The 13,594-nt window shown below is 46.3% G+C and overlaps 1 protein-coding gene and 1 long non-coding RNA gene across 6 annotated transcripts in view; one reads left to right on the top strand and one right to left on the bottom strand.

Moving 5' to 3' along the window:
* LOC119389336 (RNA-binding protein Musashi homolog Rbp6) overlaps nucleotides 1-13,594 on the top strand; it is a 705,926-nt gene that overhangs the window by 575,906 nt on the left and 116,426 nt on the right. For all 5 annotated transcript variants that reach the window (XM_049414392.1, XM_037656543.2, XM_049414391.1 and 2 more), the window contains one exon: nucleotides 5,164-5,235. In XM_049414392.1, coding sequence (XP_049270349.1) covers nucleotides 5,164-5,235 — 72 coding nt within the window. The remainder of the gene's footprint in view (nucleotides 1-5,163; nucleotides 5,236-13,594) is intronic.
* LOC125757999 (uncharacterized) lies at nucleotides 8,620-9,144 on the bottom strand. The gene is made up of 2 exons (XR_007415684.1): nucleotides 8,944-9,144; nucleotides 8,620-8,761 (listed from the first exon to the last, which is right to left on the bottom strand). It is a non-coding gene; the product is annotated as an uncharacterized LOC125757999 (long non-coding RNA).

Raw genomic sequence — 13,594 nt, 5'->3', positions numbered from 1 at the left:
CTGCAGTGGTTATTGAGTCAAACGCTCTCCTCGTTTGCAGGGAGAGGGAGGAAGCGTGCTCAGAATGCTATCCTGCCCTGGTGAAAGTTTGAAAGCTACAGGGCAAGAGAGATCACTCGCGCAGCATCGCAGTCAGTCCTGCCACTACCTGTGCAAGTCGATAGTCTTGTAGAAATTTAGCAGTGCCTTCGTGGCCTTCATCTACGGTTACTCTTCAGTATACCACATTCTAGAATGCACGCTCAAGGGGACCTAGAGCGAGCACACTGTAGCGAGGACAGTCTTCTCGCTACCACAGTCGTCATAACACGCCATTTCCAACGGTACATGAAAATGACTTGGCCAAATCTTAGCCAAAGCACAGTGGCCTTCATTCGAAGGAGTCCACTTCGTAACATAACAAATTGTTCAGGTGGTGTTGCTAAGTGTTTTGGCTTCTTGCTTATGCCAAGTGCCAAATCGATCGTTCGAAGTTGGCTAGCAGCATCGTGCCTTGATAGCGATCTCTGTGCTGTCTCATCGAAGAGCTGACTGAGCAGTTTTGTTTTGAGGCTATAACAATGCCTGCTAGTAGGCGTTTTTGTTAACTCGCCGGCTCACGACAGCAGAGAACATTTGGGCCCAAATAGCGAACCGATCACCAGGGGACCCGACGTCTCCGATTTGTCCCATTCGTTGTGTCGAGCGGGATCGCCCGGCCACGCGCGTTATGGATCCAGAAAATTATAGTCACAGGTGGGCGCGAAAGTGCGCGACATCGTTATGCTGACAAGCAAACTCCGCCCGATCACGAGAGAGATCAGATTGTGTCCATTTTCTTTTCCTTCTGGAACGGGGTGTGGCCCCATGCCTTGAGAAATGGACGTACCTCACTGACCCCTGTATATGGTGGCAAAGCAAACGGTCCGAAGACCTCAGACCTTTCGGTTTTTCCATCGCACCGCACGAAAACAGGGAAATAAGCTTTAGGCAACACCACCTATTTCGCGAATCTCCGACATTTTTTCTTCTTGTTTGCTGCTGTTGAAGCTGAGAGTCGCAGGATAGAAGACGTGTAGCCGTGGGAAACGATTTTAGCGCTGGATTAGATGGGGCCTTTATCGTGCCTTGCTAGCAGACAACGTTGAGCCGTTTAATTGAGCGGCTAGCGGTCATGCCATATCTGTTCGCTCTAATCGGATGGCCGCTCCTCCGTCTCAAGTCTGGAAAACATACGTTCTACGCAAGTTCATCTTGTCCTCGCCAGCGCTACCCAAACAAGAATGCAACGCCATTTTTTGCAGGGCCCCGAATTGGGTGAGCACGGAGAAATTGCATGGCCCTCTAGCACGACTTCTAGAAACCGTAGGAACGGCAGCGGTCTTATAGTTGAGCAACTGGTGCGTGCTTGCAAGAATAGGCCGCCCATTGAGAAGACGTCCGTTGCGCGCGCATTAAACTGGTGGATTTATTTCTCCAAGTTGCTCGTGTGCATGATAGCGTAGTTGTGTCACATTTGTCACCGCTATATCTGCCCTTCTTATCGAGACGTCATCACTGATTCTCTGCACGAGTTTGTGTCTGCCTTGGGCTTCCTTCAGGCAAACTGCGCCCGTGTAATTATCGACGCTGTGTTTGCTGACCTTGGGAAGCTCGACGCAGTGCTGAATAAGTTGTCACCGGCATGCCCCCCTCGCATAGCGTCTGGTTCTTGTAATCACACCTTTGTAATCAAGTGCAGCTGTAAACCAAATGGTGTGCTGTAGAGTTGTATAGGCTTGGGGAAACACTTGCATCGGTATGGTAGTCCTTAGCGGCTGCAAGAAACCTGAGTCACGTTTTGAAATCTTACATGATGCGAAATATCGGGCGTGCAAAACAAAAATTAATTTCTCTGCAAAGAAACGCTACTTGCCGGGAATGACAAAAACAAGCAAAGCTCGTGTCCAGTGTTTCGGGCCAAAATTATCGCGTTCTTTTCGTTTACGATGCCACATGCCATGTGGCCTCTTTGGGACCCTGATATCGTCATCAGCCTGTCGTCCACTACGGGTTGATGAAGGCCTGATCTCCAGTTTACCCAATCATGTGCGAGATGATTCCATTTCATCCCTGCGAGCTTCGCCACTCCATCTAACTGTCCTCGACTGCGTTTCCCATTCCTTCGTCACCATCCTGTTGCTCTTACTGTCCACCGGTTGTCTGTTCTACGTAGCCAGTCCAGGTGTATCTTTCGTTTCATGCCAACCAGGATATCTGCTGCCCCTGTTCGTTCCCTGGCCCATTCTGCCGTCCTCAGGTCTCTTAATGTTACTTCTATCATTTTACTTTCTATTGCATGCTGCGTGGACCTCAACTTTTTCTCTGCTTGCTTTTTTATCCTCCATGTTTCAGCCCCATATGTTAGAACTGGCAGCATGCAACGGTTGTATAAGTTTCGCTTTAATGACAGTGGCAGATTTCCTCACATTATTTAGGAGTGTCTGCCAAATGCGCTCCAGCCCATTCTTATTCGGCGGTGAATTTCCTTTTCGTGATTAGGCTTTCCTGTTAGCAGTTGTCACTTTCCCTTTCATTAAGCATTTTCTTTATTTTCATGATGTCTACTTGTAGGCCTACTTTGATACTTGCTTGGTTTAATTCCTCAATCATTTTTTTTTTGCAGTTCGTTGCTATCGTCACTGAAGAGTACTATGTCATATGCAAATGGAAGGTTGCTGAGACATTCTCCGTAAATCTTGATTCCTGCTTCTTCCCTGTCTAGTTGTTTAAATGCGTCCTCTAAGCATGCAGTGAACAGCAGGCATATTGTATCTGCTTGTATGGCTCCTCGTTTTTATCGTAATTTTATCGTTTTTTCAACAGCGAAGCTGTTCAGTAAATCGTTCCTTGGTCACCCCGTACCAAACAACTATCATCATCATAAACGGGTATGCGCCACAGAAATTGGGTAAGTCCCACTACTCGCCACTGGTCGACTAAAAACGAAAAATGATCGTCATCAAACGGGTATGTGCCACTGTGCGGCCTATCAGAAAACTATCATCATCATGAACGGGTATGTGCCCAGAAATTGGGTAAATCCCACTACACACAACTTCCACTAAAGAGGAAAAAGGCAACAGTTAGCCCAACAAATGGCTGAGAAGCGATGGCGGCGAGCCCAAGACCCCGAGTACGTATACAAGGAGAGATTATCAGGGAACGGGAGAGGCAACGGCGGCTGCGAGAAGACCCCGAAGCGATGGCAGGCCTACGCCAACGACTACGTGCCCTTAGATCTATGAGAGGTGCGAACGCTTGGTTTCAGTGCGAGGTTCTGTCTCTGGATTAACAAGGTGTGGGTTCGTGCTAGTTGGTACTCCATGGTCAACACTTCTTGCGCAAAATTTCTTAGTCAACGGACGTGTCTGTGTCGTCCGTTGTCTAAGAAATTTTGCGCAAGAAGTTTTGATCTGCCTCTGGAGTTTGGACATTCGTGTCGTGTCTGTGACTGTATATGGTTTAACTCGAACCTCTCTGTGCTGAGAATGAACGTAAAAACAACATAGCATCATCTAGCTAGAGCTTAGCTACGACCTAGAAGCAACCTAGAAACAACCTGCATCACCTAGCTAAGGCCTAGAAACAACCTAGAAGCAACCAGAGTAGGACTCGTCCAGTTTCGATGGTTCAAGCCTTGCGCGGCTTAGTGCAAGCTTCGCCTGATTCTTTGTGGAGAAGTAAGGTAGCTGTGGAGTCGGCTGAGGACTATTGACGTGAGCCTTAGGTACTCCTCGCCGACTTAGTGCTTTTAAGACTGCTGGTGTATTTACCGAGTCTTTTTGTAGTCTATGAAGGCTAAGTAAAGGGGCCTCTCCATGAGCTGACTGGCCTCATGAATGTGATCCATCGCAGATTAGCCTTTTCTCAAACCGCCTTGTTCTCCAGGTTGGTTGAAGTCAAGTGTTTCTCTTATCCTTTTTTTTTAATTAAGTTTGTAAATATTTTCGATATCACCGAAAGTGAGCTGATGGGCCGGTAATTCTTCCACTTTTTTATGTCGCCTTTTTTGTGTACTTGTATAATGCTGGCATTTTTCCAGCTCACTGGAATTGTTGTTTTGAGACACCGAGTGTAAAGTGTAGCAAGTTTCTTCCAAATAAATTCTCCTCCGTCTTTAATCGCGATCAAATCGGCCGTTATTCCGTCATCACCAGCTTCTTTTGCGCGTGGCATAACGCGTGTGGCCTTTCTAACCTCGTCGGTAGTTACATATGGAACTTGCGTATCTTGCTTGTCGTCACTTCCGTTCGAGGGCGCATAACTTATTTTCTAACGATATAGTTGAGCGTAAAATTCCTCTGCCGTGTCATTGAAATCGTTCATAATATTTGCCTGTTTGTCCTTGAGAGCGGATATCACTGGCCTGCACATTATGTGACTGGCCTCTGTTAGGTAAGGTCAATGCAACCTCGCACGTTTGCCTACACAGCCTTGCATCGCACGTCTCCGGTTTCTTGCACCGAGCTTAGATTGCTGTTAGTCTACGTTGTGCTGTGTGTCGCCTGCAAGAATGAAGACAAACAGGAGCTCTTCTGAGCTTAGGCGTTGTTAGAAAATAGCTAGTGTTCGCTTTGTTTCTTCTATCACGGGTGTGCTCATCTGGAACAGGACAGCGTTGTAATACGCACGCCAGATTACTTTCTGGTACCTCAAAGGTAGGTATGCATATAGATGAACGTTTTTCTCGCATTTAATTGTTTCATCGATGCCAACCATTTCTTGCAGTAGTAATCGTGAATATCTTGCGTCTGAGCGCAGTCTGTACAATTTAAAACGTATATGATCTTTTTTTTCGTTAAAGCTCACGCGACCTGCAAAAGCGTCGCCATTAAATTAAGAGAGCTGGATCGTTATCCGGTAATTGCCTTCAAATCTCTGCATGAGGGGAGCACTTGTCTCGGTCATTTCGCCAGCCAGTTCGCTCCGAGGCAGTACAATATCGCTTCCTGGACTGCCACGAGGTTTCGTTGAGCTGGCTTTGTGTCTTAAAACGCTGAAAATAAAAAAGCGTCCACCTTTTATTAGTATATAATGCAACCTGTCGTAAGAGTGCGCCGACATGTTGCTTTACGTGGAAGCTATCATGGAGGACCCCTCATAATCTTGTTTTCTCTTTTCACGCTCCGGTGGAATTGGCAGCTGGCTTCCCAGCCTACGGGTACGGCCGTGGAGGCTACCCCGGCTACCCTGGATTTGGCTACCCCTTCGCAGGTATGAACCTTAACATGCAACATCTCTGCCTGCCCTGCCCGCCCTTGGATCCTTTGAACCTCTACAACCTGCATTCCATGCAGCTCATTTAGAGCCTGGAATGATGTCTCGATGTGTGCATTTCAATCTGGCACTGGATTGTCCGGACAGTATTCTCAGCTTTTGTTACGTCAGGCAATGCAACGAAGCTCGCCCTCAGGCAAAGTGCGCTGGTGTCCTGCCTGCAGGGACTAACACGAGGTTAACTATTGTCACATCGAACTGCATGTCTGAAACGCTTGTATTTTCTATCGTCTACTAACAGCTGAAAAAGGCGAGGCTTTTTTATTTCTCCCCATTCGGCTTTAGTGTTTCTGATATTTTTTTTTGTACGCATCCTCTTCCTGAAAAGTAACATTAGCGACTGAGAACATCGTACTTGCGGTGAGTGCGAGCTTTGAAAGATACTGGTGATTGTAGTGTGTGTGTGTGTGCCCCAAGTGCTGCCTTCCTCCGTCTGCTTCTGGTTTTCGTCTGCTCGACCTGGCCGCCATGTTGGTCTCACCGCCCTTCTTCCCTGCTATAACCGGTGCGTTGCGCAAAGGGTGGCCCCATAACTGCTCGTCCCTCGGAAGCCACCCTGACTGACACACGGACTACGTGGGACGACGGCCGCCTTGTGTCGCGCAAAAAGGCTGTGAGCTCATTCTTGTTTCGGGGGCCCTGAAATATTGCACCACAAAAGCAGTCGCCAATTTAAGCGTTACAAAGGCCTCTTTAACTCATGTGCCCGCCGGTCATAGTAACCGAAACACCGGCCAATGTGAACGAAAACGTTGCAAATACGGAATTCTGAATTGACGCTCTTTCATATTATCCCTTTGGGCCTTGTAAAGTTTGGCTGTCACAAAACGTACTGAATGTTTTGGTCGCCAATAGACCGAATTGGCTAAGCCTTTTGGTCGCTGTACTGGCGGGCTGCCTTCACGTGTTCGCCAAATTGTGGCACAGCCATATTCACAAAGGCGTTTACGAATGCGAGCCAATCTTCGCAGGTGGTGCGAACTTGTATAAAAGTTTCCTTTGTACCGTACTGTAATGTCCAGGCGTGCCGCCAAAGAATATCCTCAGCTTGCATTGAAATCAATTTTTAGATCATATTTGCATCGTCATCTTAATTACCTTAAAACGTATTGAGACGACTGTAAACATTTTGCTAGGACGAAAATAGGACAATGGCGCAGCGGTGTTTATCTTAGTGGTTTACTACACATTCCTGTCCTTGAGCACTTTGAAATATTATAGCTGAATAACGCCATTACAGTGAGCCGTGGGCTTTTAAGCGCTTTGTATAGTAATTACATTCTTGGTGCTTAAATAGCTTTTTCCTTGTTCGAAAGGAAAACAAACGCTAGTGCACGAACTAATGTCTGCCTATTTCAGTCTGATATTACGTCAGAACACTCTGCCCTACCGCCTAAACGGTGTTACGTATGCGGTGGTTCGCGGTGCGACCGCTGGAAGCTTCAATTGGAAAAACAAAAGTCAAACCGTTGACAGCAGGAAGTAAACAGTGTATGTACATGCAGAGTGTCTGAACTGTTGAAAAGGTTTGCGTCAGCTCCACGCGATCATAAGCAACAAAACACCTTCATTGCTTCAGCAGGTCCATGGCAGCTTTAACATGAGAGGACTGGTGCATATTCACAATGCGAACACTCGATCTGTCAGTGCCGCCGATGTACATTCACGCTCGTCTTGGCTGTTGTTGGTCCGTGAAAAGCACCATGTTCTAGCATTTCACGTTTGCGAGGGATGCGCGTTGTCTTTCGAATGTTCGGCTAGGCTCACATTAAAGTACAAAATGTTGTGCACGGAGGCCAGGTGCTCTGCTCGGCAGGGTAAAAAATGCGCGCAACGGCTTCTGAGCGCCCATCACATGCGGCTGTTTTCGGGCGGTAAATAAATTTTGTAGTAGGACTGATAGACGGGCGAGTTGGAACTTATCCATCTTTGCGCAACGCACAAAATTGACAAGTCACACAAGAGAAGAGGACGGGACAAGCGCTGATTGTCCCGTCCTCTTTTCTTGCGTGACTTGTCAATTTTGTGCGCTGCGTAAAGATGAATAAGTTTTGGTCGCGTTGTGAAATCGCGTTCTCCAATTCACAGTTCATCAGACAGCCGGAGGTGCTAGCTGATCAAAATAATATATATAGAAAGGAACACTGCCCATGAGTTAGTCTCACTCGCGTCACACGGGCACTCTTGAAAGGCCATCCAGTCGATGGCCTTCCAAACTCCACAACTCTGTCGACTATGCGGAGCTGTGCCGCTGCTGCACGGCACTTCTGAACGGCCGTTGAGTGGGTCAGGCGTTTCTCGCGAAATGGCGCTGCGGATCTTTGTTTACCTTTTAATCTCACCGAAAGTTAAGTAATCCACTTAAAAGCGCATATATGTCTATTATTATTATTTTAAACATTTTAATAAATTGTTTATATGTTGTTATACATATATGTTAAATTTTTCAGCTGTTGAGCAGCAGAACTGCGGCTACGTTTTCGCCGCTCGATGTGGCTGCCACCAGAGTTCTTCAATCATACGAGTTGCAAAACTCCCCATAGGCCCCATATATAAAATCCGGACACGCCATTGGCCGAAATCGCGGGGTCTGCTTACTGTCCTGCCATCTGTTGCTAATAACGCTCGCGATGACGCTAGCGCTGCGTGCGGTGTTGAGCAGCTTGCGAGGAGTGCACGCAGGCGCGGCACCGTGGCAATTTAGTGTTTTGTATCGCTGCTCCCAGATGGCGCGACATTCTGCTAGTTCTCGCAGAATCGGCCATGGGATCGTCCGTGTTTTAGAACGCAGTTTCGCAACTGTTGTGATTAAAGAACTCTGACTACCACATACTCCCGACAACACAGGCACAATGCTGTTGTTGCGAGGATATGCAGTTAATTTTGAAACAGCGCAAAAAAACGAAAGACACACAAGAAGATTTAACAACACGAGCGCTTGTGTTGTCAAAACTTCTTTTGTGTCTTTCGTCTTTTGCGCTATTTCAAAATGGACCCAAACTAACTGGCCCAACTCGCCCTTTTGCTGTAGTTGATTACTTGTTCAACTGGCTCCTTTATGTGTGTCAACCTCGACTTCACTAATCCGGCAGTTTTGACCTCGCTCATTGCCGTTTGCCTCAGCTCTCGTGTTGTTACATCTGTGTCTTTCATCTTTTGCGCTGTTTCAAAATGAACCCAAACCAACTAGCCCAACTCTCCTTTTTGCTGCAGTTAATTACTTGTTCAACTGGCTATTTTATGTGTGTCAACCTCGACTTCACTAATCCGGCAGTTTTGACCTCGCTCATTGCCGTTTGCCTCAGCTCTCGTGTTGTTACATCTGTGTCTTTCGTCTTTTGCGCTGTTTCAAAATGAACCCAAACCAACTAGCCCAACTCTCCTTTTTGCTGCAGTTAATTACTTGTTCAACTGGCTCTTTTATGTGTGTCAACCTCGACTTCACTAATCCGGCAGTTTTGACCTCGCCCATTGCCGTTTGCCTCAGCTCTCGTGTTGTTACATCTGTGTCTTTCGTCTTTTGCGCTGTTTCAAAATGAACCCAAACCAACTAGCCCAACTCTCCTTTTTGCTGCAGTTAATTACTTGTTCAACTGGCTCTTTTATGTGTGTCAACCTCGACTTCGCTAATCCGGCAGTTTTGACCTCGCTCATTGCCGTTTGCTTCAGCTCTCGAGTTGTTAAATCTTCTGTGTCTTTTGTCTTTTGCGCTGCTTCATAATGAACCCAAACCAACTAGCCCAACTCTCTCTTTTCCTGCAGTTAATTACTTGTTCAACTGGCTCTTTTATCAAGGGCTGACTTCTGGCCTTGTTGGTACGACATATCTGAAGCGTTTGTGTAGCGCCTGTGTACGTGTCCTCCCTACTTGTCCCGTCTTCATAATTCTGCGCTAAACGCTTCAGATATGGCTCTTTTATGTGTGTCAACCTGGACTTCACTAATCCGGCAGTTTTGACCTCGCTCATTGCCGTTCGCCTCAGCGCTCGTGTTGTCAAATCTTCTTCTGTGTCTTTCATTTTTTGCTCTGTTTCAAAATGAACCCAAACCAACTAGCCCAACTCTCCCTTTGGCTGCAGATATGCTGTTCGCATATTTCAAATGGCCAAATTGTTTTAATAAATCATTAATAAAACTCACATATAGGCCTACTATTTTTAGAGCATACCGGTTTGCTTTTTTTATCGTATTGTGAGTACCAGCACACTGTGCGCACGTTCGCGCTCACGGTGGTTGTTCGCGCTTTTCCACTAGCGTTGCTCAATGGCCATCGGGGTTTCGATGGGGCTGTAGGTGCTCCGTTGACTCGATAGACTACTGAGTCGGCGGCTTTCGAAAGCACCCTGTGACACGGCTGCGATATTGCACGTGAAATCCAATGTCGATTGAGAATTCGTGTTGATTGAGTGAATCGTACCTGCTCCGGTGGCTGTGGTTTCTGGCAGGTAAGGCTTTTGGTGCCAGTTTTGACGAAAAGGTGCTTCGTAAGAAGATCTTATCAGTGAAATTGCTTCTCATTACTAGAACATTTTCAGCTGTTCTGTTACACGTTTCCAACAGGAATGGTCGGCATACGCCGAAAAACTTTATTTTGTCCCATATTCGCAAAATCGTGCATCGCTCCGGCACACCGACGATCACATGCAAAGCCGCGATTGGCTAAGTCGTCGGAAATCTTTTCTGCTTGATAGGAACGGTCTCCGGATGACGGGGGAGATCCACTTTTCGAATACTTGTACACAAAGGTAGAAGAGCTACCTTCAATTTCCCCTGTGGCACAAGTGCAAGAAATAACTGTGCTGACATGCTAGCCGGTTCACTTCGTCTCGCTTACTTGGTCTGTCGTTTACGCTTCTGTACCACACTTGTTTCACTTTACTAACCCTATATAAGAGCTCTGCCGCAAAAGTTTCGTATTTTGTTTTTCTTTTCCTCTTCTTTAAGCGTGCTTCAAATTGTGACAGCATCTAATGCAATTAAACGTCACAAAAATGTGTACACTGTGATCTTTTCCTCGAAATCCAAGGAGGCGAGAAAAGCTCTTTCGGCATCGAACGATGACGTTTTCGATTTATGGAGCTGGAAGTTGTGCTTGGAATCTGGACAATTGAACCTCTCGAGAAAGCTCGACAGGGCTTCTTCAAGAATAATAACACATTATGGCTTAAGCAGTGCTGTCTAATCCGCTGCTACTGAAGTCTTGCACATAAGTACTAATGCAAGCGTTCGCATTTCTAATAGGTGATGTCCGCGCAAGGGCGGCCGTAATGAAGCTAAACAGGCGATATATTTCAGTAGGGGGCAGAGTTGAAGAACGTCAATGTTCAGGCCTTCGTCCCTCATATTTTCATGTAGGAGGCCAAGCTGCAGGAAGCAATAGTTGTATGAAATGCAATGTCAATGGCTGACGCGACTTAGAGTTGGGAAACAGCTGGCTGCAGCTGCATTGTTGATTGCGAGAATATTGGCTGCGAACTGCGAATTTTCCGGCGCGCAATAATAGAAAGCTGAGCTAGAACAGCCATTACGGGAAGCGGCACAGTTAAACATGGGGAAAATCAGACCAGCGTTGTAATTCAAGTTCAAGAGAGCAAAATTCGTCATGACGAATTATGCCAGCCTATACTCATAAGATCATATCAATTCAGGCTGGTCCTCAGAAACAAACATGTAACTTCCTCACAAGCGAGAAACAATGAATCATTATGGCAATTGGGCGAGTTGAATTGCGGCCACAAAAAGGACACGAACAAAGACGAGAGACATTCGTCCTGTCTTGTGGGTATGCGCTATTAGCCACTAACAATAATCTGTCCTTTCAAGTAACAAACAATGTAATAAACAGACGGCAAAGCATGAAAGCCAACAACTCAACAGGTTAAACAAAATTCGCACAACTTTCAAAGCTGGTAAACAGGACGTCGAATTATGACCTCAGAAAGATTGAGGAAGCAGCATAGGATCACGGGAAATCAGGGAGAAAGAAACCTTGCGCAAAAAGGAGCATGGATAGATGAGCAGAAAATCCATGGAACGTTGATCGGGAGAAGAGTGCATAATGCGAATATGTTACATGGTCAAACATGAAACGTAGGCAAAGGTAACAGCCCAGTCCTTGCTACTGTTTATTTCGCGACACACGTTTCAGGACAATGTAGCACTGAGGAAAAATTACACTTAATATGCTTCCTCGATAGGTGGACAAAGGTTGATGCAGCTATGAATAAGCCTCTGTAGACAGAGAAAGTGCTCCGTCGCAGCTAACCAGCAGGACAACAAATTGACGGCCACCAACATTCATGGATAGCTTTCATAGAGTAGACTGAAGCACAGCCACGAAGGCATTGCGCAATGAAAGAAGCATACGGGAGTGCTTTAGCAAATATATATTAAACACTCCTCAGTGGCCGAAATTCTCCGCAAGAGAAGCCGAAAAACTCGGCTCAAGAAAGTGTCCTGACATACTTAGTTGTGTTTTTAGACGCGCAATGATCAGCAACCTATGGTTTCAGATGATGCTGACCTGTTTAGCAACTTTGGGGATGAAATAAAACGAAGGAAAGTGAAAGAGTATGAGGTACAGACGGCAAGCTGATTGGCGAATAGCATGCTTCTAGATTTCATGATTGCAAGTCAGCTTCGAAAAACCTTGTAAGAGTTAGAGTGTCTCCGTTCTGGTCGTAGCCGTTGTCATCATCTGAAATGTCAGCAAGCCACGGTCAGCTGTTACGACAAATTTTGTTCTAAGAGCGCATATTCCGCAAATCCGGTAGGCGGGCGTCATACGCGTTGCGAAGAGCTGGTTCGTTATAGGGCTTATTTTCCGAAACCTGTCGGAAATCCATGAGAGGCCGTGTAGCATCTTTTCAAGCAACCGTCGAAAGATCCGGCAACGTTGTCACAGATGTAGCACAAAACTGATCACGTAGCGCAAAATTTGACACAGGACAAGAGAGGGGGACGAAGACGAGCGCTTACTTCCAACAAGATTTATTTCGAGGAGCGTACACATATATACTCTCGAAATGCGAAAAACAAACAAATCATTCATGAAACTCACATTTGCCATGCGCGAAAATCTTACATTCTCAGGAAAGACAATTCTTTTTGACAAAGCCCGAGAGAGGGAGTGCTGATGCAGTTCAGCCCTAATCTACAAATCCTCTCTGCCTCGATAATTTCCCTTGTCGTTTTATTTCTGTTTTTTCCTACGATAATGGTGTCATGAAAAAGCGGTTTGCAGCCACACGTGCTGCAGTGCAGTGCCAGGAAACCATCGCGACCATTCTTGACATTACAAGCATGTTCCCGGAGCCGGTCATTAATACAGCGGCCAGTTTGTCCTATATACTTCTTGCCGCATGAAAGAGGTATCTGATAGATTGCATTTGCTGTGCATGTGACGAACGGGATTTTGTGCTTTTTTGAGCAACCTCGTTTTGCATTTGAAACATCCTTGGTGCACAAGTACGACAGCTTTTTCGGGGCAGAAAAAACCACCTTCACATTGGCCCGCTCCCCAACCTTTTTCAAGTTGTGGGAGACTCCATGTAGGTACGGGACTACAGCAAGCCTCCGAGGCCTTACTGGCTCAACATGTGGGAGCGCTTGTTCCGAGAGCTGAAGCTTCTTCACCAAACTTTCCGCAACTGAGACCTGTATGTGAGAAGGGTAACCGGCATACGAAAGTCGCTCTGCTTGCTCTTTAAAACTGGCTGCCATTAGATGGGGGCAAGACTTTTCTAATGCATTGCGAAAGCACATGTTTACAATACCTCTTTTAACGAGTTTTGTGTGGGCGGAATGATACGGAAGCAGAGGTTTGTTGCTCCTGGGCTGGTACGCCCAACAGGTGTGGTCTTGGTGAAAAGTAAAGGCTATGTCTAAAAATCTTAGAGTGTTGTTAGTTGGCACCTCGTAAGTTAACAAGAGGGGTCTAAAGCGCTCCTTGATGAAATTTAGAATGTCTAGAGCACAGGACATGGGGTCACAGTCAAGAAGAATGAGGAAGTCGTCAACAAATCTAAAAATGCGCGTGATATGCTTGTCACATAGGTCGCCGGAAACGGTTCTGTCAAGCTTGGCTAAAAACAAGTCACTTAAGATTGGAGCAATACATGACCCGATGCATATACCCTCCTTTTGAAGGTGGGGCTTCCCGTCCCATTGGATAAAGGTAGCTCTCAAGTAAACGGATAAAAGTTCTAAAAAACTACTAGACGGCACACCAGCACTGTTCTGAAACGCTATACTACCTAACTTATCAATGCATTCTTGCACACAACAAAGAAGTGAT

The sequence above is a fragment of the Rhipicephalus sanguineus genome, chromosome 4 (genome assembly GCF_013339695.2).
Source record: "Rhipicephalus sanguineus isolate Rsan-2018 chromosome 4, BIME_Rsan_1.4, whole genome shotgun sequence".
Taxonomy (NCBI): domain Eukaryota; kingdom Metazoa; phylum Arthropoda; class Arachnida; order Ixodida; family Ixodidae; genus Rhipicephalus; species Rhipicephalus sanguineus.
Note: the sequence above shows the minus strand (reverse complement) of the source record. Positions and strands in the feature narration are given on the sequence as shown.